At 41.0% G+C, this 26,976-nt stretch overlaps 2 protein-coding genes across 8 annotated transcripts in view; one reads left to right on the top strand and one right to left on the bottom strand.

Annotated features, from left to right (window-relative positions):
* Positions 1-298: 298 nt before the first annotated feature.
* Positions 299-26,976, bottom strand: part of LOC115625064 (unconventional myosin-XVIIIa) — a 34,681-nt gene continuing 8,003 nt past the window's right edge. For 2 of the 7 annotated variants that reach the window (XM_030519939.1, XM_030519941.1), the window contains 14 exons: positions 26,363-26,752; positions 26,105-26,291; positions 25,298-25,464; positions 24,325-25,235; positions 22,163-22,772; positions 21,909-22,100; positions 8,881-9,015; positions 8,586-8,813; positions 3,645-4,010; positions 3,303-3,581; positions 1,750-2,708; positions 1,294-1,677; positions 1,056-1,229; positions 299-603 (listed from right to left, as the gene is read on the bottom strand). In XM_030519939.1, the coding sequence (XP_030375799.1) occupies positions 480-603; positions 1,056-1,229; positions 1,294-1,677; positions 1,750-2,708; positions 3,303-3,581; positions 3,645-4,010; positions 8,586-8,813; positions 8,881-9,015; positions 21,909-22,100; positions 22,163-22,772; positions 24,325-25,235; positions 25,298-25,464; positions 26,105-26,291; positions 26,363-26,752 (5,106 nt within the window). In that variant the 3' untranslated portion in view covers positions 299-479. Of the gene's footprint in view, positions 624-1,055; positions 1,230-1,293; positions 1,678-1,749; positions 2,709-3,107; positions 3,272-3,302; positions 3,582-3,644; positions 4,011-4,716; positions 6,097-6,131; positions 6,251-8,585; positions 8,814-8,880; positions 9,016-21,908; positions 22,101-22,162; positions 22,773-24,324; positions 25,236-25,297; positions 25,465-26,104; positions 26,292-26,362; positions 26,753-26,976 lie in introns of those variants that run through there. The other 5 variants (XM_030519940.1, XM_030519943.1, XM_030519944.1 and 2 more) reach the window with 5 other exon arrangements.
* LOC115625068 (lipase member H) lies at positions 18,569-21,668 on the top strand. Its single transcript, XM_030519951.1, has 3 exons — positions 18,569-18,766; positions 19,008-19,251; positions 20,497-21,668. Exons 1-3 carry the CDS (start codon positions 18,712-18,714, stop codon positions 21,371-21,373), a joined length of 1,176 nt encoding a protein of 391 aa, XP_030375811.1. The 5' UTR covers positions 18,569-18,711; the 3' UTR covers positions 21,374-21,668.

Raw genomic sequence — 26,976 nt, 5'->3', positions numbered from 1 at the left:
TGTTTCATATGATATTGTTGCACACTTCTCGAATGAGTTTCAAATGCGTCTAATTCATTTAATAAATGTTGGCTATATAGGATAAGTAGCATTTTGCCAGATAGTTAAAGGACAATTTCTTGTGTATATAGTATTCGTAAAATATTCATCGTCTGTGTCACAGAAATTAAATTATCTACGTTCTCATCTTTTTCTCGTTTTTAAACAATTTGCCAATTAAGTATAAGTTGTGTTATAAGACATCCTATAGAAGATGTTTTTATAATAATAGGTATATATGTATATATATATATATATATTAATATGTATATTTAGTTTATTATAGTTATATCTTGCTAGTTTGATAATAAATAGTTAAACATATTCAACTAAAAACTAGTAAAAAGCTAATAAATAATTGAAAAAAATACAATCTTCAGCTGCCGCGTTCATGTGCGCCCCCATCATCATCCTACGATCCTACTAGTTAATCAATAGAATCAGGCGCCTTCACCATTCTGCAAACTTTTCGCTGATGCTGTGCCCGATTTTGGGTCCGGTATGGCTTTGGCCGCCACTGCCAGCTTGTGTATATGTGGTGACGATGGCGACGTAACTGTTATTCTGTTTATAATAAGAAGAAGCTATGGTGTACACGCACACACACACACAGAGAGAGAGAGAGACTCGATGGGAGGAGCGGGCAACGGAAAGCGGGTGGACATATGCATAAACATATTTACAAGCATTTTGGTATGTGTTTATGAGTAAAGTTATGTATCATTATGCGGATATGCGGATGGGGTGGTGGATGTACGGTTAGGGAGGGCAGTGGTTTTGATTTAATTTGATTTTTGTTGATGTCGTCGGTGGGGTTGGTGGTTGCGGGTTAGGGGTTTGGGGTACAGTTTTGGATGTGGGTTGCATGTATGAAGTAAGGTATGTAAATTAGAAAAGCCGGCAAATGGCAAACAGAGCTTATAAGCTAGCTATCTACAATTTGTGGTGCTTAATGTTTGTGCTGCTTGTTAAAGTTGACTTCATTACTAGCTTCTTTTTCTTGCTTTAGGACATACCTAGGACTGTTGTCATCTTTTTCACAGACCAAGGTGCGGGTGGTGCTGATCAGGCTCTCATTGCCACCCACACCACCACCGTTAAACGAGTGCTGTGAGTTACGTTTCACCTGAATGGGGCGCAGACGTTCCTCCAAATCGGCTATGGAGCCTACGGAACTGAGGCTGTCATCGCTGTTGATCGACAATGCCAATAGATCAGTAACTTTCTCAGAATTAGTACAGTTCCAATACGTACCTCTCGCTCAGTTCCTCTTCCCCATCCTCCTCCATAGCCTGCTGCAAATCGGCTATGCGCTGTAGGGCCAGACGCAAATCGTTTTTAAGCGCAGTACCCTCCGACTCCAGCTGCTCAATTTTCTTTTCCAAGTCCTTGCGCTTGATTAGGGACTCCTGTTCACGGGTCTTACTCTCATGATACTCCTCACGCATTTCCCGCAAGTTCTTCTGTGATTTCTTGAGAACATCTTGTGCTTGCATTTCCCGCATCTTCGACTGGCTCATTTCGTTTTGTAACTTCTCCAGAGCTTCTTTGTGACGATTGACTTGCACCTCGAGACGTGCCCGCGTAGCCTGCTCCAGTTCAAGCCGGGACTCGAGCTCCTTAGTTCGCAATTCCAAGCTATTAGGTTGTTATATACGGAAAAAAATAAGTTAAACGGGATTGCAAAAATCAAGCTATATATATGTATACCGTTTCGACATCATGGCCATGGATGGATCACCCATGCTTTCCACATTGTCCAGCCTGTGCTGCAGCTCGGCCACCTGCTCTTTAAGATTATTACGCTCTGCTTCTATTTCGGTCAGTTTAAATTCATATTCCGACACATTTATTTGTTCGGTATTTAGTTGCTTAACTGTTGCGCTATATTTCTTCATCAGCTCTCCCAGTTCTTCCTCGTTCTCCTCGATTTGGGCTTGCAACTCGGCACGATCGCGTTGCGCCGCATTCGCGCGTTCCTCAGCATCGTTACGAGCACGATGAGATTCGTCAAACATGGCCTGCACTTCCGCCAGTTCGGCCTCGGCTGTTTGGCGAGCCTTCAATTGCAGTTGACGTGCCGATTCGGCATCTTCGAGCTGATTGCGCAACTGACGTATTAGCGTCTTGCCGGGCGTATCGGCCTTCAAACGTTGCAGCTGCGTCTGCGCATCTTTTAGCAATGCCTTGTATTTGCGCAAGTCACGCCGCAGCTTCTGATTCAGCGCCTCCTCGGCATCACGCTCTACACGATCACGATCCTCCATGGAAGATAGACGACGCTCCAGCTCATGTTTTTCTCGGAGCAGCATGGTGCGCTCTTCATGTTCACGCTCGCGTTCCTCTTCGAGTGCTCTTATCTTCTTGTAGCTATTGCCGCGAACCTCTTCCAGCTCTTCATCGCGTTGTTGGGACTCACGACGCGCCTCCTTTCGCATGGTTTCAAGGGTCATTTCCAGGCGCAGCTTGGCCTGCTCTAGGAGCATTATTTGCCCAGAGAGTCCATCGAGTTCCTCATCTTGTTCCTTAACGCGTCGCTCGGCTTCGTTTTTGGAGCGACGCAGCTGAGCGAATTCCTCTTCAGTGCCACCGCCAAAAGTCATTTCCTCAAGTTCTCGTTGCAGCGAGGCTAATTTTTCCTCCTTCAAATCGAGGTCCAAGCGAGTATCCTGCAAATTGAAAAGTCTCGTTTGTTAGAAAATATTTCCCTATGCACGTGTTGCTCCCAACATAACAAATAACATTGCTTCAACACCATACGACACGTATGCCTTTTAAAACACCTATTTACATATAATTTTAGCAATGGTACGTAATTATATAACAAAAGTAAAATATATTATCTTATTTATAGGCAACTTTTCGTACATTTAAAGAAGTTTTGTCTTAAAATTAACTGTAGATACTCGTACTGCCGTATGTCTAACACAACGAATGTGAACAAGAAAATGAAACGAAGAACGATAATGAATAGAAGCCATGTAACAAAGTGTAAAAAGAAATGCAGCACAATGAAGATACGAAATAAGTACGAGTAGATAAAAAGAAACCCCGAAAATACATTGAACCTTTCGTATGCGGGCAGTGTGTGGGAAAGAAACGGGCTGCATCTTCTCCGAGGGCAGGTAAATAGACGCAAAGTCGTAAATGCACAAGAGAGCGGGCCAGCAAACGAGTTTCTAGAGAAACCCGAGCGCTGAGCTCTGGCTGCTTAGATAAGGTACTCGTACTTGTTGCTATATTTGTTTGTACGCTTAACTTACTGCCAATGATTGTTCAAGCGTGAACTTCTCTGCCTGCAGTACGTCCTTCTCGCGGCCGTAGCGCTCTTTAGCCTGTCGCTCCTGTCGGGCCGCATCCTGCAGGGACTGGCACTCGACATCGAATTTGCGTTGCTTCTTCTCGAGCAAATTATTGCGAGCGTTTTGTTCTTCCAACAGCATACGCAAATCATTCATTTCATTCGTCATCTTCTGAGCCTTGCGTTTCCATTGCCCAACTATTTGACGCTGTTCCTCCACTTCCTCGTAGGCATCAGCCAGCTGCGATATTGGTGAATAATTGTGATGGGTTTAATATTTAAATATTTATTAGTAAGAACGTACCTTCTTCTCTAACTGTTTCTTGAGACCGATCAACTGTTCCAGATCGTGTTCGTGTTGAGTTTGCAGGCGACGTTTGGTGAATTCTAATTCTCTGGCCACACGTTCATATTTCAATTTATAGACTCCACCGCTGCCCTCCTCATTATCCGCATCCTCATCCTCAGATATGCCGGTTAAATCGGACTTAGCACAAATGAGCTCCATTTCCAACTTCTCGCTTGTTTCCTGCAGATTCTTTACCTTTGTCTGCTGCTCGTCCAGTTCCTTTTCGAGCTTTAAGCGCTCGGCTGATTCGGCTTCGAGGCGTTCGGTTGCAATATGCGCCGTGGACCGTTCCTCAGCTAAATCGACTGTTAGCTCTGACAACTGCAAATACATATGTTTTTAAGATTATTCGGGCAGTTATAGATTTCATTTGTGCCGGTTCAACAGACATTGTTTATGAAATTTGCACCAATTTCTTTTCTATTTTATTTATTGCCACATTAATATAAACAAATATTTCGATACAGAATCCAAAAATGTTTACACACAGTACGTGCTTGTGTGTCTGAAATTCAGCTTATTAGATATGCAACATATATATCTTTATATATGTATATATATATATGCATATGCACATGTACGAGTAAAATATTCCATTTAATAATTCAAATTGAATTTATATTATTGCCAAAATAAACTAACTACTACTCGTACGTATAACGAAATAAATTCAACTTGGATAATAGTTTTTATCTTTTTTGCATCGTATAAACTAATCGAAAATAAAAATTATGGTTTTGGAGTGCCCCGATTCTGGGGTAAACGAAAGAATTGGAATTTGCCGAGTGATTCACACGCAGTAAGAGGCTAAAAATAAAAAACTTCTATACTTAAACGTTTTATTTGAGGCTGTTGGTCGATGTTGTCGCTGTCAAGGTCGACATTATGGATTTTAGGAATTTAGGCCGGCGGCATCGACCATATGTTTGTCTTATAAATGCATATACAGGTGACATAAATCGTGCGAGACATGGAAAGCGAAAACTCATATTGGTACAACCTATTACGAGCCCAAGGCTAGCCCTACCTCATCTAGTTCATTGTCATCTTCATGTATAGTACGATCATCATCATCGTCATTATCGGCTGTTGTGGCATTTGAGAATTCACGGGCCAGTGAATTTGAGCGCGAGGTCGACATGCGTGGCAGTTGCTTGGACAATTGAAACGCCTTGGTCAGAATGTTCTGGGTGGATCGGGATCGACCCACGGAACCACAGCGTTCCATGCTAGCGCGTTGACGTTGTCGCTCAATCAAAGAGATCGTATCATAATCATCGTAAAGCGAATTGGTGGGCGTAGTGCGTCCGCTATCCAAGCCACTACTATTCTTTTGCCGGGATCTTCTGCCCATGGCCTTCCATTCCTCTTGCACATGATCCGTGCGATTGAGGAAGTTCTGAATCTTTTCACTTAAATGGGCCGACGCGGTGCGTGGATCCTCAAAGGAGGGCGATGCACGCAGACTCTGATGCACAGGCTGCTTTTTGCAGCCGAGCACAAACGACAGATTGGCGTCGAATACCACGGGAGAGCTTTCTAGATTACGCATTTCATAGGCGTCTGTTGAATTGCCAGGCGCATAGCTTTGCGGGAAGACGCGACGAGGTGGGGTTTGCAGGCGTGAAAAACGCGATGATGCAGACGTAACTGACGACAGTGTGGAACAACGCGAAGAAACCGAATAGGCAGGACTAGGCGATCGTGTTGTCATGCGCAACCGTTCCGTATTATTTGTATCTGCATTGGGAAGCAAAGGCAGTTTCAGCGAGATCTCATAGGAGCTTTCGGGATCTCCAATTGTGGGAGAACTATTACCATTGCAAGTCGCGGAAGAGGAGCGTGTGTTGTTCAAAGTGCTGGTAAGGCGTTTAGAAGTATTCAATGTGTAACCATTACTCAACACTGGACTCTGTTCCCGTTGTTTGGGCAGTAAACGTAACTGCTTTCGCGCCTGACTTGTGGGTGGTTTGGGAGGCTTTTGGGTTTCGGTGAACGAACTGGCATTGCTGCGCAGTGAATTGAGGGAGGAGCCGCTGCCGCTGCCACTGCTGTTGGTTGTGTTGTAGTTCTTGCCACCACTACCGCCACCACTGAGTGGTAGTCTGGTGCGTGTGCCGTTCATTGTTGCTAAAACGCGTGCTACAAACTCTGCATCCTGATCTGCACTTTTCATTTGGCCATCAGGTTTTTCGACGGTTTCAACTGCAATATCAGCAGGGCTTGCATTAGCGGGTGGAGCTAAAGGGGCCATTATGGGGTTAGAAATGCAAAGCGGGTTAGATGAGCGTGAGTCTGGGATTTGGTCGTGTGCAAAGTTTTTTGTGTTCAGCCAATTCAATCGTATTCTAAAAATTTTGTTCTTTCGTTTATCGAATTTTTCGTTTTGTATTTCGTAATATAAATGAGCACTGATGCCGGGGATTATATGCTGTCAAAAACCTGAAACCGCTGTTGCAATTTTAAATTTATCACAAGCAGCATTCGCCTTTCAAATGCTATTTATGCTTAACATGCGCGCATCAAATGGCCAAACGTCGTCTAAAGATATATTTTAGTTGATTTTTCTTGTGTTCGGCACAACTCTTTTGGCCAGATTTCAATAGAATTTTACGCGTCTCGGTCAAAATATCACGCGGTCGACCGTTCGGCTGCACAGCGCCAGCCTCAAGCGCTCGCGGCGATTGCTCGACAACTGAACCAAGAATCCAAATCATCGCCAGTGGCATATGGCAGCGGCCCACTTGTGCGTGGCCGGGCGCTGAGAAAAGCTCGTTTATTTTCCCTCGCTGCCACTAAGTTTTAAAGCACTTTGCGTTCATGGGAGAGAGCCAAAATGCTTCAAAGCACATGCCAATAGTAGCATAACATACACATATCACTTTATTCCCATACGATCAATGTTACTATTCTAAACAGCTAACGACCTATAGACCCAAATAGAAGACAGCATACGAGTGTGCAACAGACAGAACTCAACTGCCGGAACATACCATCAATATAGTCCTCAAGTCTTCATGATCATTGATATCATTCAGAAGAGTCTCCATTATTGCGTGTGTTCAATGGACGCACGCACTGCATGTACTATTTTTAATTTACAACAAAAGCCACAGATTTCGCAGTGCTCTGAGTATATAGTAGGTATATCTGCATGTACATAAGTCATTTACCCAGTGTCCGTTCCGTTTCATCTTAGCATTTCGCCTGCGTGCATACATACATATGTACATACTTATACACATATTTATTTTATGGAGCACAATAGAGCAATATTATGTGCACGTAACACATTCTGAAATACGAGTACATATATGCATATGTTAGCGGTTCGCTTGATAAATAGGCGCGCGTTGTCATTTTGGAAATCAAGTGATAATATTTCGCCATCCTAGAACCATTTTAATTGAGCAATGTTTTTGGCTTTATACATGTTTTGGAAAAGTCTAATCGTTAAAAATATTGTCTGTTGCCAATCCAACATTAATCAGCTCTAAAATTTAGGAGAGTTCCTATTTGCTCTTGAATGGTTTGCGAATTCAATCCCAAAGTATTAGAAAATTACCAAACATAATAGTATCTCATTTTAAAAGAAATGGTACCCGAAGGCTTAGACTATAGACTCTTTATTCTCATGCTCTACGTATGCGGGAACTTAATGATTTAGTTTATAGAGGAGAGAGAGAGGAGGAACTCCTGTCATTTTCCAGACATTTGCATGCCATCAAACTGATCAAGTACAAGTATATATACTTTGTAGGTAAGGTACTCTGCTTCCTGGATGTTATAGAATTTATTCAAGAACTACATGCTATTTGGTACAATAATAAATATATAGTTCTACATACATATGTATGTCTATGTATGCATGTGTGTACAGAGTATGTTCTCATTATACACATAGATTCTTTCATCGAAAACAATAGGTTCTGGCTGAGCTTAGGCTAAGATTGCATTTCCGACTATAACTTCTATAAGGTAAAGCTTAATACATGGATAAATGCGTCTTTCAATAAAATGTGAATAAAACGAAATTAGAATAATGACGGAAGTAAATATCTAAATCTCTAGTGGTAGAGTGCCAAACTTCGGAAAACATGTTTATCAACTTTCGATTGACAGACTGACGAGCAGGCGGTTCTTACAAAATCTGAACAATTCCCTAATACGCTTCTACAGAATGACAGACAGAATAAGGCATGATAAGCCCCGCATTGAAAGAACATCAAAACATATAATCGCGAACATATTCGTAAATGGGGAGTATAACAACACATATAGAAATAGATCCGTCCATATGAACATCGAGAACTTTTGAACAAAAACAATAAGAAATACCAAACTTTGCATGTACTTACTTGTAGAATTGTCTCATCCATACTCAGACCTGTCTTATCACCAACCTAGCATAATCTTATGATTTGATGAGTTGTTATTGACAGAATCGAAGAAAAAATTACTATTTATGGGGTAATGCTGTTGTTTATTACTCTATAGTCTACAGTCTTAGTCAGCCTAAAAAGTTGTATTTGAAGGACTGAAACTTCTGTTATAAAAATTCTCTAGACATCTTATTCAGTTTTTTTTTTTTTGTCGTTATAGCTTACTGTACTTCTTGTACGTGCCTGTACTTATTTTTCACTATTGAATTTCGATACAGTATTCTGTAAGCATGAAAGATCGTGCAATCCAAAACTGGTAACATTATTGTCGATTTTCTAGCTCAGACAACAGCCTACTATCATTTAGAGTGTCTAGTGAGATGGTGCCCTGAAACTATTTGTAATTCACACCGCACAACTGTTGATTTAATTTGTTGCATCAAGATTTATATATGTAAACAAAATACAATGGTGTGGCAATACATAATTTGTTATTTTTGAATATTAGGCTTACCTTAGCTTCCAATTTTTGATTGTCTGCCTTCAGTTCACCGCGATCGCATTCGATTTTCTCCAGCTTGGCACGCAGCATGAGCAGCTCCTCGTTTGCCGTCTTTAGTTGCTCTTCGGTCCGATGGACGTTGAGGAGCGGAGTCACTCGGACCAACAAACGCCACCAAGGCCAATCACGTACCGCCAAAAATGCCTTCACATTGCGTTGAATGCAGCGTACCGCAAGTTCCTATTTAATTTGATCACATTTTTATTTTTAATTGACTGTATCGTTGGAGATCTGCATTCAAACTCACTTGTACGCGTCGCTGTGACATTTTTTTGCGTGCCAAATATCCACGACAGAAGGCCTGCAGCTGTATAATGCGATCGGATAATAAAACATCTCGTTTGGCCTCAAGCTCATTTAATACGCCCGAGCGGAAGAGAATCTGGAATTTGTAAAATATATATTCGTATTAAGGTAAGTCGTTCACTTACACACTTACTAACTGCAAAGATTTTCAAGATTGAAGTAATTGGCTTTTGGGAACTTAAATTCCAAATTCCCCAAAAAAAAAAGATACAATGTAGTGGCTAGGTTTATTTGTATACCCTGTACCCGAAGCATAAAAAGGGTACATTAGATTTGTCCAAGGTATGTAACAGGGAGAATTAAGCATCTCCGACCCCATAAATTATATGTATTCTCAACCAGCAGGACAATAGAAATAGATACAGCCATATCCAGATTACGGAAACTATTTAACGAAACATCGTATCTCCTAATATCCATAAGCCAAGCTTTGCTCTCGTAATTGCTATATAATTTTCTACTTTTGTTTCAAATTCCCAATCGGTTGATTCTAAGAAATATTAGCAAGCACAATTTGCAGAAACACCATGTAGCCCTTCTTGCTTTCGAAACTAGCTAAGGTGCATACTTTAAGAAACATTATCCATTACATTAGGTCTTTTGGTATACCCCAAATTCTTGTATTCCACACCATCAAGTGGGGTTGTTGGTTGCTTCAGGGGTGCCAGCTCCACTCAGACATACATTTATTTAATTAATAGATTAATGAAGTGCCCGTTAAATTAGCATGGTTACTTCATATTAGGATGCATTATGAATGGATGTCATAAATTTCGGTGACCCCATTCGGGGGCTGATAGGCGGCAGCGCTTTCTGAGTTATCGATCTAATACGAGAACACACTCAACACCTCGGTTCCAGAAAACTATAGGAACGGCAAACGAATGTATCTTGGCATAGGTGGGCATGTATGCGAGCAAAGACTAACGCTCCGTAGGTATGCACGGGAAAGGCAAATAGACGCTTTGGCCCGAGTATTTCTCAGGTGTGTCTCCCTGTCGCCAAGTTCGCGGCATTGTCGAGAGACAATTCCAAATTATTCATTCGCAACACGTACACAGAAATGAAAGTATCCAATTGTGAAATGGCGACGAGTTAACAACTGCCTCAAATGGCAATTATCTACGGACTGAGAAAAAACTGCATTTTTCGGTATCTACAAATATGTATTTCTATGAATGAGGGAAAATTGGGGAAAACTGTAAAAAGCGTGCGCCAAACCCAGTTGTTAAAATTGGAAATGGCAGGAGGAGGATAAATCAGGGTATACTTGTACAAACAGCAAAACAAAGCAAGCCAATTATTGTAAATGGTATATTTATTTATATGCATAAATTTATATTAGATAAATATTTGTTTAAGTTAATAAGTATAATTACAGAAGAAGGGGATTGTTACGATATTCTGATATTTGGAACGCCAACGCCCCTAAAATGGCCAAGCACCTGCAGCTCTATCTAAGAAAGCTGCATTGTTACCTCTTTCATATACGTGGGATAGATTTCTATCTGGGTCTGTATGCGACGCACGGGTTCCACCTCGGCGACCATCGTTGCTGTACAGGTGCTCAGTGCAGGGTGCTTTTTGTGGGTGGATATCTGCGCGGTAGCTGCTTCGGCCGCCTTTAACTCGAACTTTTGTAACAGCTCGGCTATTTTGGTGGACTTACAGCTTCTGCCTCCCGCCGTTGTGTTGCTAACATCATTTTCGCCATCTGATTCGCAATAGCTTCCACTATCTATGGAGGGATTGGCAGACATTACTGCATTTGATATATGACCCGAATCATCGGAGTCATCTTCCAGTTCTTGCAGAGCACATTTCTTGTGAATTGTGGCTGGCTGGGACTGCTGCTGTCGTTTTTGTTGCACAACCTTTACGAGCAGCTCGTAATGCTTATCGGAGGTCTCACCCAGTCTGGGCGGAATTATCCTGCAGGACTCTAATTGCAGCTGCTTCAGTTTTTCCTCATTGGCATAGTGCAGTTTTTGCAGCTGCTTCTTGCGAGCCAGACTGGAAGAGTACTCCTTATAGACGCGACTTTGTCGACCGCGCGGTGATTTCGTATTGAGGTTCTCGACTTTCCGTAAGATCTCATGACCCTTGGCCAAACATTTCACCAGCAAGTCCCCATTGTTGGGCTGCTTAGCGACGGAGGTCGTTCTCTTGGAACGCTTGGTTGGTCTTGTATTGGTCAATGTTCTCGAATCCAGTGTTGAGTTTGATCTTTTGGGCTCTATCAACGGTCTATCGCTGATTGTTTTGAAGCTCGCAGAGCTTAATGCCAGCATGCTCGAAGATCTCATGGGTTGATTGTTTGCTTTATCGGCCAGACAAAAACTCTCACTACGCTTACGTAAGCTCGAGTGCTTAGAAATGGGTATGCGACTACCACTTAGCTGACTCAGCTCGGACAATGAGTTATAGCGGCTGGACGATGATTTGTGCACCTGCAACAGGGAGGTGGCCAACTCAGGTGTCTGATAGATCTGACGGGTAATCGGACGCTGGTTAATGCTGAGCATGCTCTGCGATTTGGGCAACATTTGTGGTGTTGTCGGTGGGGTATCACAAAATGTTGCTGGCGGTGCTGGCAGCAACAGTTCCTCGGACGCCTCAGGTGCCTCGGGTGCCTCGTCTGCCCAAACTTGTTGTTGCTGAGCTGCGACGGCAACACTTTCGCTTTCTTCGCCAGTCGGATAGTCGTTTAGTATTTGATCGAAACTTTTCAGCACGGCTTTCAATTTGCTTTCATCGTGCGCCACTTTCTCAAGCTCGGCAAATATTTCATCCTCCAGCGATTGTTGGGCCAGACTCATGCTCAAGCTGTAAGGATTCTCGTCTTCATCGCTATCGGGATAGCAGGCCGAGTTTTGGGCACTAGTGGATGCCACTTTCTGCGTGTGACTCAGCGACTCAGTCACGGCCTTGGACGTATACTTGCCATTGATCGACTCGCTGTCGACCATGCTGAGCGCATTGAGGGAGCGTGCATGTTTGCTGCCCTTGTAATAGAGTCTGCTCGTCAGCCTAGGCGTTAGGTTATCCTCAATTTTGTGACGTATGTGCGAGAAGAACTTCCTGCCAGCACCTACAGTGTGGACTGCACTGTTGTTGTTGTTGTTGTTGCTGCTGCTGCTGGGAGTTTTCGGATTGCCGGTTTGGCGGATCGCGTTCGCTCCGCGCGATTGCGATTGCGCTTGCGACTGCGCCAATTTCGACTTTACCGTGTGCTTGTACATGATGCAATTACGAAATTATGGAACGCTTTCGATTTTCTACAATTATGTGCGGCGAGTTTTTGCATTGAACTCGGCCGGCAGGCGTCAAAATGGTTGTTTGTGTTGTTGTTGTTGTTGTAGCTTTTGACCACCACCGAACCATCTACTTTCACGGCTTTTTAATAGCCTTCAATTGTAGTTGCTATTGCCGTTTCTGCTGTTGTTGTTGTTGTCGTTGTTGTGATTAATATTATTATTATCCATTTGGCATCGCGATTGCGCTCTTGTGTTTTCCCTTTGACGTCTGCGTTGCGACTGAATTTCATTTGTGGCGATGCGCACTGTGGCTAGACGCGACAAAAGCCAACCAACTACCAACTATCCAACCATCCAACAACCAGCGACCATCGACCAGCGACGACGAAGACAACGTGATCAACATCAACAACTACCTGCAGACTGCGCATTCGAAAGTGGCTTATCAACAAACAAACCAACAAACAAACCAACAAACAAGCACACGGAGTGGACAGTGGCAGTTGGTGCCTCTGTTGAAGCTTACCGTAATGGGCGCGACTACGGCTTGCTGATGTGTGTGTGGAAGTGTGTATGCAACAAGTTGCAGCTGGATGGTCGCTTGCGCTTTCATTGTGTTCGATGCTAATTGTCAATACTAATGGCGCCGACTACAGATCAGCCTCTGTAAAAGGAATCAGCATGGTAAGCTCGTTTGTTACCCTCGAACGACCCCGGAGCACTTGGACTTCTGATAAAAACTTAGTCAACATTTTCAAATTAAAGCTTTCCCGCCGAATTTGTCTTCAGCACAATTTTCAAGATGCATTCGAGCTGATCTCGAAACCTTATGACTAACATAAGTGATGCTGAAAAGTGAATGTCTAAAAGCGTCAAAGCATTCAAAATAAGATTGTTCACATTTAAATAAATAATCTGCACAGCTGGCAATAATTCTCACTAATCATCAATGCCTGATTCACGCGTAAAAACATCACATCATAAAATTACTCAGTGAATATGGTGAATTTATTTGCAACAATTAATAATAATAATTGCAATAGAATTCTTCATATTTCATTTCTTTTCATAAAGGATTTTTGTTATTGTAAATGTAAATTATTTGTTAAATGTAAAAATAACATTGAATAAGCTATTAGATTAGATTAGATAAACATTAATTAATTAAGAATACGGTGAGTTGTTATTGTCAAAAAAGCAGTTGTATGTATTCGTATGTCAGCTTGTGCGGAACACACCAAAACCAGACCGAATTGTTCGTATTAAATGCTAATCGCATTCTTTGATTTGATTTGAAATTTTAATGGGTTCTCAATTCATTTAATTAATTAATTTAACCACGAATTATGGATGTTCAAAATCCTAGTCATCACGACCATTCTTAAATCGAGTACACCATTCTGGGACTACGCCACGAGATATACAATTATCACTAGAAGCTTGTTTCATGATTTAAAATGATTTGGAAAAAGTTTCACCAATTTTTTAATTATTGATCTTTTAAATTTCAGTGGGACAGTTGTTATGCATGTCGCAATGTTATAAGTAATCGGAATAGTGTCAAATATTTATTTATTTTTAAAATAACAAGGCTTTTTTAATGGCACACAATTAATGTTCAAAGACGGCGGGTATTTCAGTGAGATTATAAAAAAAAATTTAATTTGTTAAACAACTGTTAAACATTGACTGCACAACATAACTATTATTCAGGTATTTCATAAACATTAAATACCCAACCCACTCGTACTTCTCGATCTATTTTCATACAATTGGGATGGAGTTAGAGTAATTCTAAAAAAAATGTAATTTGTTGAACAACGTATTGACTGCACAACATAACTATTATTCAGGTATTTCATAAAAAAAAAACACGCAACCCAATAGGACCGATAAGAAATCACTTGAATTATTTTGCCACTCGTACTTCTCGATCTATTCTCACACAATTGGGATAGAGTTAGAGTACATATGTATTTGATTGAATCAAGAAAACATCTATCTATCGGGTATATGCGTTCGTTCAACACAGATTTTACTGCATTCATTTCGTCAATATTTATTGGTACGCTTTTTCTATCCAATTCAAAGCCAATTCCAAAACTACCTATTGTTATGTAACTTGAAAAACTAGCTTTGTATAAACTAATTACAGTTGGGAGAGTCTAGGAAGAGAGTAAATGGTGATATGAACTTAAAAACTAACGATTTAGAGCCATTATATTCACATTTCAGCGCCCCTATTGCACTTTTCTAAAGAAAGTAAGCGTTCAATTTCTCTAGCGCTCATTGGTATACGAATACATGGGTGTTTGTATGTACTTGTATGTATATGGGGCTCTATATAAAAGGGAGAAATGGCCAAGTGCACTGGTCAAATGGGCCTTTGTTTTTCAGCTCTTTTGTGGTCGACTGACTGCTTTACTGGCAAATGCAACGCTGCGTTGTCTGCGTATTTTTTGTTCGTTTGTTTGGATTTTAAAATTTTCAGCGGGTCGCTTGAAAACACAACATTATTTTTGGTGAAAGTTTACGCATTGCCGAGCCCATAACGACGGCCATCCGATTGGCCCGACTCGGCTTAGCTTAAGCATTTAAGCAGCAAACGCACAATCACACTCACACAACTCAGGTCTGTACATACATTTCGGGTGATGAGGCAGACACTGGCCAGTCCACAGATTATCAAACTCAAACGCCAAATCTCATGTGCAAGACTCCTTTGGGCGCAAAGTTCCAATATAACATGCACATAATAATCCCTGTCTTTATGCCAATTCAAATATCTGACGCTTTCGGTGGCATTTGACAGGCACACGCCCGATTTGTCAGTTCTACTATGAAGAAGTGACCGCATCACGCATCGTACGAGTACGGGTACGGGTAGTTGATGGTATTTTTTCCTTCTTATTTAATCTCTTTGTAGCGATTGCAATTCGCGTGCACTTGCAGTGAAAGTAAACTGAGTCTGTGGCATTTGCAACAAGAGGCTGGGCCCTGATAATTCTCATTACGGAATCAAGACCCACTCGTACACATACACTTGAAGAAGCAGCTGGAAATTCTATACCGTACGAGCAACAACAATGAGCTTCATGAACTTGACCATGAAAGTCAGCGTCATCGCTTGCGCTGTCAGCAGCAACAGAAGCAGCGGCAAAGGGCGCATCAGGCAAACAAAAAAGTGGACTTGCAACATATGACGTCAAAGTTAGTTTAATTCAATCTTCTTTCCTGAGTACAGAGAGCGGGCTGCCTAACTACCAGCTTGATGGTTAATTCGCAGTCGAAAGTTAACAGGAAATAAAACGAGAAAAATCGTAACTTTTGAATTGCCCGAAGCAATAATACCCTTCACCGATTTATTTTAGAGCTGGATTTGATCAACATAATAACATAACAGTAGTAATTAAAAACATACATGAAGTTATAAGTAGACTAAATCCAAAATGAGCAAAACAAAAATTAGTTCCAGAAATACCTGTTTTCTTTTCGCCGTTTAACGCAAAATATTTTATGTTTCTATTCATGAATAATCCCATTGAAATTAAGTTCAGTTTTTTTTGGATATGTGAGCTTAGACCACCAGAAAGTTGATATGATAAATCACCCTTTCATTAATTCAATTGATTGATTTAGATTCGAAAATTTATAATATTATTCATACATACATATAGTACATAGTTGGAATTGGTTTGCAACTCAATTTTTTTTAAAATCCTACCTTTATTCGCATCACCTGGAAAAGCTAACGAACTAACATTCCGAAAGGGTGTGTTCAAAAAGGGATATCCCATTCCCAAACGAACGGTTGCCTTAACTTGAATATCGCTACACCAATTAAATTGTTAATGTTCTTTTGTATTGCGATATAGGAGGAGCAATGCGATAAAAATCAGTAATTATAAGCTCATTAATTTCCCTAAATGCCGTGTATAATCTTCTCGTAAACAGCGAATGTTGTATGTATTGCCAATATTCATGAAAGAAACACAAAAACCCAAAAATAAAATTAAAAGTGAATTGCTTAACGTAGAAATGTTAAGGAACAAGTTGATTGTAAGACCGAATTAGCTTAGCAAACAATGACGATTTAATCAATGGAAGACGCGAAGACAAAGTGCCATTGACATACTGAGCTCAAACACTTAATAATGAACTCAAAATATGTGCTAAAAAGTGTTAAGTCCTGTCAATAAACTTTGTAATACGCAACTTGCATGTAGACACGTCCCGGTTTAACGATCATGAGTTATCCAAAATGAATACATTTGGAAAGCAAACAAATGGAAACAAGGGAATGTAGCAGTTGACTGCGAAATACTCTATAGGACTTGTTCCCAAAAAATATGTACGTACTTAAAAAAGAAAAATAATTGTTTGTGAAAATACTTATATTGTACTTTTATAATTATTCAAAGCTTTTTCAATATTTCAATATTTCAGAAAGTTTGGTGGTCATTGAACTCAACAGTTTACCTACATGAATTGTAATCACATCAAAGGGTTAATATTTAATATTTAATGTATTTTAATATATATTTTATATACGTTGTAGATTGTGGATATCTCAAGTGAACGAATCGAAAAAACGTTTGTTGCTGGAACAAACAATTGAGTGCCACCCTCAGTTTCGATAAACCACCAACGTTGCAGAATAGTCGCTTTAAAGTCGAACATGGCGATGCTTGATCGGCGCAGGCTATTACTGATAAATGGTAACATCATACTTGTAATACTCAAAAGGCAAAGGAACAATTTCTAACAGCGGCATTTAGTAGCTGAAAACAGGATACAAAACACAGTTGTCAGCTGTACCATATCCGCAGATATCCTGGTATTATAAGTATTATCTGTCTATGCTAAGCCCAAGTTATAATTAGGACAGCCCTCGTATAACCTCCCAAACAATTCTTGACACACCAATAAAAATTAACGACTTCAGGAATGGGCAGGGACTGATATGACAGTAAATGTAAAAAAGATAAAAGGTATTGTCGTTAAATTCACACTTTTATTCTTCGACACTTGCCCATGTGCTTGAAAGCAGAGACAAGTTTAAAGGTGGCATTAAATTGTTGCTGAACCCGAACCTAACGAGGTTTACAAAAACATTTGTGTGTCCATTCCGACAAAAGATGTGGGACTGCTTTTTAATGATGTTTGCAGTTGATCATTTCAGCGAAACGCAGACCTCATATCTCACCTAAGTTTACCTGCAGGTTGTATTATGAGGGTAGCAGGGAGAGATCAACGACATCACTATTTGTTGGCAGGCCTAATTAGTCTGATCTGAGCAGTTAACAAACAAATTGAGTTCAAATTGGACTATGTATGTATTGTGATGAAGAAAAGTTGTTATTTGGCAAACACCACTCACTTTATGAGCAACTACGATCTCCGATATATTCTTTCTGACCATTAAACTGACTGATAAAAAGAGTATGGAAGAGGGACGACCCAGTGATTGATTGGTTGGGCGCCACACTACTTCAAGTGGGCTATGACTTTTATTATGTAAGTCTCTCAGTCAATAGATGAAAATCATTCTACTTGTAAATGAAGTGGAAAATGCATTGGTAAATATTTGGTAAGCCAGTCGGCAGACAGCTTAGGAAATGCCGGCTATTATGCAAATGAACACGAAGAGAACAACTAAGTTGCCGATGCTGATCTACGCATAGGCTACCAGAATCCAATTTTGCAGGGCTTTGTGAAAAAGAAAGTTCTAAAGTATTAATACTTAATACTTAGCATAAGATAAAATGAGCATATTTTATGCAAATGACTTTCGCAAAGTAGCTGTGACGAAGTACTGCCCAGTCACTTTCTAGACGCTTTACAAAGATTGGGAATGATTTGTTTGTTTTTTGATAACAAATTACTTTGACACCCCCACCCACTCGTACGAGTATGTAGTATATAGTTTGTACATGGGTGATGGTGATGGTGATGGCTACAATTGGCGTACTGTTAATTGATTTTGAGAGTCAGCCAATTTTGTTTTGTATGCATTGTAACAACAATTGTTGTAAATTGCTGCTGTGATGCGCTTTAGCGGCTTCAATCGCATTGTTTTTGTTGTCGTTGTCATTGTCGTTGTTGCAGTGGCAACTCAACAAGTTTGTCATATTAATGGCAGCCGGCAATCGGCGCCCTTGTCAGCGAACAAACCAACGAGCCAGCCAGTTAGCCATCTAGCCGCACAACTGATGAGCGGAGCGTTCTCAATCCGGCCGGTCAGCTTTGTGGACTTGGGCTTACAGCAACGATGGCCGGCCTGTCGCACGGCCTGACAGTGAAATTCTGTATTTAACCAAGCCTGCTTTTAGAACTTGGCAATACTTCGACACAAAGCTTGTAACGGTGCGGACCTCTGCGAGTCGCTCAGAAATTATTGTTATACATTTAGTGAGCGCGGGTTCGTGTTGAATTTTTTAGTGCCTTTTAATTGACGCATTGTCACGAATTGTCATCGGCATTGGTCTTGATCTTGGCCATAATACGTGTGAAACATGCAAGTGGGGTTTGGCGCTACATTGATCCTGATAACACAGTGCTTAAGTGGATGTTAGTACCAGTGATTCAGTCGTATTTCTTAATTACTCTTCAGTTAATTGCTGTGGCGAGTGCTTCCAATGCAATTTGCGAACTCCTTTCATTTCGTGGACGACCTAATCTTTAAGAAAACACAACAAAAACTTGTTTCGAATTAAAATCTGCTCTGATACGAAAAGTGCAAATCGTAATAAAATATATACTGTGCACATACTACATATTGTTTAACTTATCACATACTTTATTATTTCAGTTGTCAGTGGCCGTATGTTCGCCTACGAGCGCGGCAAATGTGAAAATTCCATCTTCAACGCTCTGCAGGATATGTTTAAAATGGAGCTACGTGCAATAATCAATCCACGTTTTCGTTACTCCAATACTAAGCTATTAGGATACGATCTATATACACCACTAAATCCGTACAAACGTCAGGTCCTGCGCCCAGGCGACGTTGCCTCACTCCAAAAATCATACTTTAATCCGAAGTGGCCTGTCAGGTAATAATAATACACATTACCTAAAGCTTTCTTTTAATGGCTGTTAAACTTATACGAGTAGTCAGAGGAGGAACATTTTTTTTAGCTTAATATTCACAGTGAATTAAATTTTATAAGTTAATTAAAGATACTTAAATCAAAGTGAGATTTTGACTTAAAGTTCACAAATCTGGCATGAAACATATTATGTAGAATTATTTTTCCATTACCCGAAAAGTACTAAGAAGTTTAATAGGTTTATTAGTATTATTATTATTTATTCGATGGTGCATACTAAAGCTATATAATTTAGGAAAGAGCCGAATTCCGAAAAGGTTTACTAAAATTTGTAGCCTATATATTTTTAATATCTGTTACTCTTATACGAGTACTCAGAGAAGTAACAATTTTTCTTGGAGCTAAATATTCACAGTTAATTAAATTTTATAAGTTAATTAAAGATACTTAAATCAAAGTGAGATTTTGACTTAAAGTTGACAAATCTGGCATGAAACATATTATGTAGAATTATTTTTCCATTAACCGGAAACTGCTAAGAAGTTTAATAGGTTTATTAGTATTATTATTATTATTTATTCGATGGTGCATATTAAAGCTATACAATTTAGGAAAGAGCGGATTCCGAAAAGGTTTACTAAAATTTGTAGCCTATATACTTTTAATATCTGTTAAACTTATACGAGTACTCAGAGAAGTAAAAATTTTTCTTGGAGCTAAATATTCACAGTTAATTAAATTTTATAAGTTAATTAAAGATTTATAAATCAAAGTGAGATTTTGACAAATCTGACTTGAAATATATTATGTAGAATTTTTTTCCATTAACCGGAAACTACTAAGAAGTATTATTATTATTTATTCGATGGTGCATATTAAAGCTTTACAATTTAGGAAAGAGCGGATTGCCTAAATTTTGTAACCTATCATCAATCGTAGCAATGGTTTGTTCGGTGGCAGTGACCCTGAGAAAAAAGTTAGGCAGACAGTGCAGGAATTCGGTATGATTTTTGAAAAAAGCATCTTGCCCGATATTTTAAACCACAGGGAACATTTTTTATTTACGGCGAATATTTGTATTTTTAGCTTTAAAGATTGAAAGCGAATATATATACATGTGATGTCCAAAACTATCACCCATTTCGACTTAAAAAACGAATCGGTCCAAAAAGTCCATTAATAAATATTTTCCAATATGAGTTGAGAGACAAGCGTTAATTTGTAATGTTGTGTTCTTTTTGGCGGCAGATTTTCCATTCACGGCTGGACAGGTAAAAGCACCCACTGTTCTAATGCAGCCATCAAGGATGCATATCTATCCCGAGGTAACTACAACGTTATAGTCGTGGACTGGAGTATATACTCCTTGGACATAAGTTATTCGCGTCTGTCGAAACAGCTCTCGGCCATAGCGGCCGCTTTAGTCAAATTTGTGCGTTTCTTGCATCAGACAACAGGCGCGCCATATGAGCAGATGTATCTGGTGGGACACAGCGCTGGCAGTCACATATCGGGATTGGCCGGCAAGCTGCTGAAGCCCCAGCGTTTTGGGGCCATATTTGCCCTGGATCCCGCCGGCCTAAGTCAACTGAATTTGGGACCCAGGGACCGTCTCGCACCAGATGATGCCATCTACGTGGAGTCCATACACTCGGACATCACGCTGCTAGGCAACCCGAGCGTCGAACTCAGTCAGGCCAGCTTCTTCGCCAATTGGGGTCAGGGTCAACCGCAATGTCCAAACGCAACGGCTGCTGAATTTGACTTCGCGTGCGATCATTTTGCGGCCTTGTATTACTTCGCCCAGTCGATTCGAGACCCAAAGATGTTTGGTGCACTGGGTTGCGATTCGCAGCAGAGCATAACGACGGCGAGCTGTGGTTGCAGACAAGACAACAGCAAAGACAGCAGCGACAAAAAAACGTGCACAGCGGACGGGTTCATGGGCGGTGAGCCAGCTGTGCCCAAGTCGGGCATATATTACTTCAGCACCAAGCGACAACCGCCATATGGGCACGGGGATGGGCTGGTGCATATGCGAACACCCATAGAGTCGACTATTTTGGAGAGTAGTGTGTTGCCGCGAGGACTCTTTCGGCGAAGTATGAGGCCCACTACAGTTTGATTTGTCGCTTTAAGCTTAAACTAAGGTTTATTTGTTGGTATATATTATACTGCACATTAGTGATTACTGCAGAAATCTTTGCAGCTATTTATCAAATTAACCAAGATCTTTAGCAAATGTCTATTAAGAACCGGCATACGAAGCGAATATTTACACAAGTATAGCCTGACATATGGGGCGTGCTAATTCTCTTCAATCATTAACTGTTTTATTTTAATTTGCATAAGTTTTTTAAACACTGTGTTAGCTAATATTTGGTAAATTAAATATGTTATTTATAACACCATTAGAGAAATACTAGGTATTTGTTTACTTTCTGGATTTTCAAAGAGTATACATAAATGGGAATGTCGATTCCAAAGAGTGTTTCGCTTATGTAGATGTGTCATAAATCGATTAAAGATGAATTGGAAAAAAATGACCTGAATATATATAAAAGGGCTTCTTATATTATGAGCAACAAATATTCCACTTTGCTGCCACATACTAATTAAATGTTGTATTATTACAATCAGTGAATATTAAAGTTACTCACCTGACTAGGTCCGATTCGATAGCTGGCAACGTCAATCTCGTTGACTGCCAATATTTGTTCCACAGTGACATCTTTGTTGGCCAGCTCACCAACCAGCAGACCAAAACGACGCACAAACTCCACCAATGGCACGGATTCGGGGAAACCCAAGCGATGCAGGCGGGCCGCCTCCAAAACTTGTGAGCCACGTAGCTACATATAGAAAATCCTAGTTAAAAACAGAAGCAAGTGTAGAGGCGGAGGTTTTATTTCACCTGACTCCTTAACAGTGGCACATTAATCATCTCCTCTTCGGACGCCTCGCTTGCCGCTGGGACTGATGTGTTGGGCGAGGTGTTCGCGCCATATTTTTTGTGCTTTCCCGCATTATGTTGCAGCAGATAGCAGTGAACAAAGTGGGTTCCTGTTCGTCGCAGTGTGTCAATAATGCCATCTACTGTGAACTTCACCTGCAGCATGATGGAGTTGCGTTTCACACCTGCCGTAGTGAAGGAGCGTCTGATGCTGGATACCCTTCTTAATGATTGTGTGCCCTCTAGGCCGGCAAAGGATCCACAGAAGACCATGGCGCCAGAGCCTCTGGTCAACGAACCAATATATAAGCGATTGATCTCATCACGACTGCTATCTTGTAGCAAGGACACAGCATTGCGTATTCCCGGATGCTCACGACTGTGCCGCACCCAACCGTCGACGGCATACAACACCGGATTGGTGCCCTGCAAATGATGAAGCACAAACTGTCGCCGCCCGGCACACTTGCCCAAAAGCAGGTGATGCTCGCGGTCGCCATAATGGGAGAACAGACGCTCAAGGAATGTGTCATCGTTGGAGTTCGGATATATGGCCTCCTCGTCGAGCAACCTAAACGAAGAACAGAAACAATTTGTAGTTTAAATGATGCCATGAGTGATCTTCTATAATTTGTATACCCTGTACCCGTAGCGTAAATAGGGTATATTAGGTTTGTGCAAAGTATGTAACAGGTAGAAGGACGCATCTCCGACCCCATAAAGTATATACATATATTCTGAATCAGCATGACGAGAGAAATCGATCTAGATATGTCCGTCCGTCCGTCCGTCATCCGGCCGTCTGTCTGGATGATCGCAAGGATCTCAGAAACTATAAAAGCTAGAATAACCAAAGCTGGTATCCAGATTCTCCTAAGTCCGAGAAAGGACGAGTTTATTTTATTTTTTGGAATTTCCCCCCTTCTCCCGCTACAGAATTTCGTCAATACTGTCCACATTTCAAAAGCTACATAAACCTATCCAATTGCACAAGCAATATATGTGCAGTTATCTACTTTAGTTTAAAATGTTATCCAATTAGGTCAGTTTTAAGAAAAGTTATTAGCGAAACAAATTCTCTCCAGTACAACGTGTATGCAGTAAAGAAATAAATCAAAGCAACAACAACAATAGCTGCCGGCAGAGCTTGGGGAGAGCTTCGGCAGAGATTATGTTTATATATAACTTTAACTTTCTCCGTAACTGACCTATCATGATAAAACTTTGCCTACAGACAGATAATCATTATATGGTTGTATTTGCCAAATCTGGGTAGAAAATTCGAAAAATTACGTGAGTTATGGCGAATACCAAAATACAAATTGCGGGGGAGTGGGGGGTGCATCGAAAAAAAAAACTCAAACTCGTACTTTCTCGGTCTTAGGAGAATCTAGATACCAAGTTTAGTTATTCTACCAATTATACTTTCTAGAATTTAGATACTTGCGTTCATACGGTCGGATAGACGGACGGACGGACAGACGGACATAGCTATATCGACTCGTCTTGTCATCCTGTTCAATAATATATATACTTTGTGGGGTCTGTCACGCCTCCTTCTGTGTGTTACATACATTCGCACAAAACTAATATAACCGTTTACCCTTTGGGTACAGGCTATAAAAACTAGCAATGTTAAAGGATAATCTTTTTAATAATAGGTATTTTATATTCCACCCAATAGCTCACAATCACCTATACACACACTGCTTACTGATGGTTAGAAATATATAGGTAATATAGGTAGTCTCTAAAAACGAATGAAGTATACGTTAAAATACGAAAAACAAGTTAGGCTGAGGCAAAACAAAAAATGCTTATACGAAATTTGTTTAAAGTTGATTGTTCACATTTTCTGTTGCTATCTGATTTGGACCCAATCAATGTTAGCAAAATAATTGTTAATATAAAGCTTTTGAAACCAGAACCAGATAGTTCCATTGGAAGTATGAAGTTTTTCCCCCAAATCGGTGGGTAATTCCAGTGACAGCTCTATAATAAGTCGGATGGACGTAGTTTTTGTTGTCCCTATTAACAAACAGCTTTATCGCTGTGTACCTACACCCCATGGTCAAAAATTGCGACAGAGAAGAAAAGTTATAAAAAGTAAGGAAAATGCATACCACAGCAAGCCCCGTCGATCATGATCCCGCAAGTCGCGTTGCGATGAGCGTACCACATGATTTTGTGGTGCTTTATCGATGAGAGATATTAATGGACCGGGATTGCACTCCGGTGCGTGCTCCATTTCAATCTCAACGAGCTCCTGCGCATAGCGATCTCGTGGCGCCACCAAGGTTGTGTGATGGAAGAGCATCTGCAGGCGCTCCTGCAGATAATTATGGCGTAGATCTGCTAAAGAAGCGCCCACCTGTTGACCACAGCTGGCTGGATTTTGAAAGCCAGGCGTATCGATAAGCAAAATTGAGGCAATTGTGTGCGCCGATGTGCATATTTGCCGATTGATGAGCGCCACCACTGCTGCTAAAGCCTCTGAGTAAAGGCCTATTACCAGTGCCTCTAAGCATTCCCAAGCCCATTCGTTTCCATCGGATGTGGGTGACTTCGAAGGACTCAAACTGGCGCCTCCATTGGCATTTGGCTGCGTCAGGCCAAAGGCCGCGGAGGACAAGTCCTCCAGATTGACGCCTAGTAGACCGGCTGCTTTGCGTGCAGCTGTCGGATTGGCGAATTGGGTGCGTGCCGATACGCCAGCCCCCACTTTGGTAATGCCTGCAATGCCGAGGTGGTAAATGGCAGCCAGAATGCTCCAAATACCACGCACAGCCTTTGCGTCAATGTTAAGTGTTTCGAAGGCCTCCACAGTTCGCATGAAATCGTTGGCAGAACGATGACGTTCCTCGAGTTTCTGTGACAACGAAATGAATGGATGATTGTCCTCGGACGAAATATTCTCCAAGTGCAGCTCTTTTTGCAAAAGTCCCGCGGCCCCGGCCAAAAGTCGTGTCATAATGTGAAAGCTGTGCTCATGGGCCAGTCGACGACCGGCACGTTGACGTTCCGGCAGCAGAACCTGCAGACAATTAAGAAATCAGTATCGTTGTGGCTGTTCTAGGTTATCTTCAATTGTATTACTTGCAACGAGGCCGACGCAATTTGTCCAGTCTGATCAAAGTCTAAGCTTAGCAACTGCGTCAGACGTGTAGCATTTGTGTTTAGGCATGTCCTTGTGTTACCAAAGGCCTCCAGAATCGTGCAGAGCGCATTGACTTTTTCCGCATTTAGAAAATTGTTATACGCCCCTGTGCAGAAAATTCAGCAAAAAAAAAAAAACAGTACAAGAAAGTGGGTTGAGCAGGTTGGCGTTTTAGCAAAAATGTATGCAAATAAGCAAAGCCACAAACTGGGCCAGCCTACAAAAGATAAATAACTGAAGAGGGGCGCGTGACAAATCATCGCTTCTGTGCTAACAAAAGGTTGTATTGTTACGATATCATTTTTACACACTTAAAGCATTGCATCAAATTTTGCAAGCATAAAATATTTTCGAAAATACTTAGAATTCAAACCTAAGTAGTAGGCATTTTAATTAGATGATTTTCTGTTTAATCCTTATTAGCAAAGCAAAACTTTTAAGGCTACAAGTTTTTTTTTGCCCAGTAGATTCGATTTGTTTAGAAGAGGTTTCATTGAACTAAATGAACAAAAGATCTTTTCAGTTTATAAATGAAAGAATGATTTAAAGAAATGTTTAAAGGAACGACAGTTCCCGAGTTTGAGAAAAATAATTCAATATTTGCTAGAAAGTTTGACTTCTATACAACTTTTTTGAAAGTTCTTTAAACACAGCTCCTTCCACAGTCAAGCTATTTGCTCACGTTTCATATCACGCACCCATCTCTAGGAATAACTACAAATCGACCATCGATAAAAGACACATACCAGCAACCAACGCCAAGTAGTTTAGCGCATGTTTAAAGCTTGTCGTTTTGCCAGAACCAGATCGCCCCATGAATATGAGGCTTTGGTCGCGTCGGGTTTCTAACATGCTCCGGTAGGCGGTTTGAGCAAGCGAATAGACGTGCGGCGGCATATCCTCAGTTTTGCAGCCGCGAAACATGGAGACAACCTACAAAAGATATGCCACAAACGTATGATCTCTAAAATAGTTGTACGCAATCATAACCAGTCGGGACTTACTTTTTCGGAGTAGAGCGATAGCGGCGCCATTGGATTGACCACCAGCAACGTGGGCCCCGCCTTTGTGTGGATAAGATTACTAGCATACCGTTGGCGCAGACAGTGCAGCACAGATGCCTCATTTAGATACTTCAACTCACAGATATCCTCGACCAGATCGAGATTCGGTGAATTCTGCTTTTCTATATCATCCTCGTCGACGGTCAACTCCTCGCCATTGTGAAGCAGTCGTATTGTCACCTTATGCTGCTGCTCCTCTGTCGATATCGCCGTGTTTTGCTGACGCAGTGCAGCAGTAAAGCCTCCTCGGTGCACTAACCAAACGCGTTCTGGCAGCGCATTGTCAACGTCATCCAACTTGAAATTAGTTGCGTCGCTCTCATGCCGACTCTGCAAGACATAAATATTAAAGAAGTTTGAAGGCGCGTTGCAACGTCAACTTTCAACAAGAAAGGGGAGCTAGAGTCGAGTGGGCCCGGCTCTTAAATGCCCTGTACCCCCCAATTTGAACAATAAGTCATAAACTTATGAAAAAACAAGAGAGAAAGCTACAGTCGAGCAAGCCCGACCCTGTACCCAGGTATGATTTTATAGTTTCTGAGATCCTTGCGTTC

Source organism: Scaptodrosophila lebanonensis, unplaced genomic scaffold (genome assembly GCF_003285725.1).
Source record: "Scaptodrosophila lebanonensis strain 11010-0011.00,11010-0021.00 unplaced genomic scaffold, SlebRS2 tig00000072-arrow-pilon, whole genome shotgun sequence".
NCBI lineage: Eukaryota > Metazoa > Arthropoda > Insecta > Diptera > Drosophilidae > Scaptodrosophila > Scaptodrosophila lebanonensis.
The sequence above is the reverse complement of the archived record's forward strand: the minus strand, read 5'-3'. Positions and strand labels throughout refer to the sequence as shown.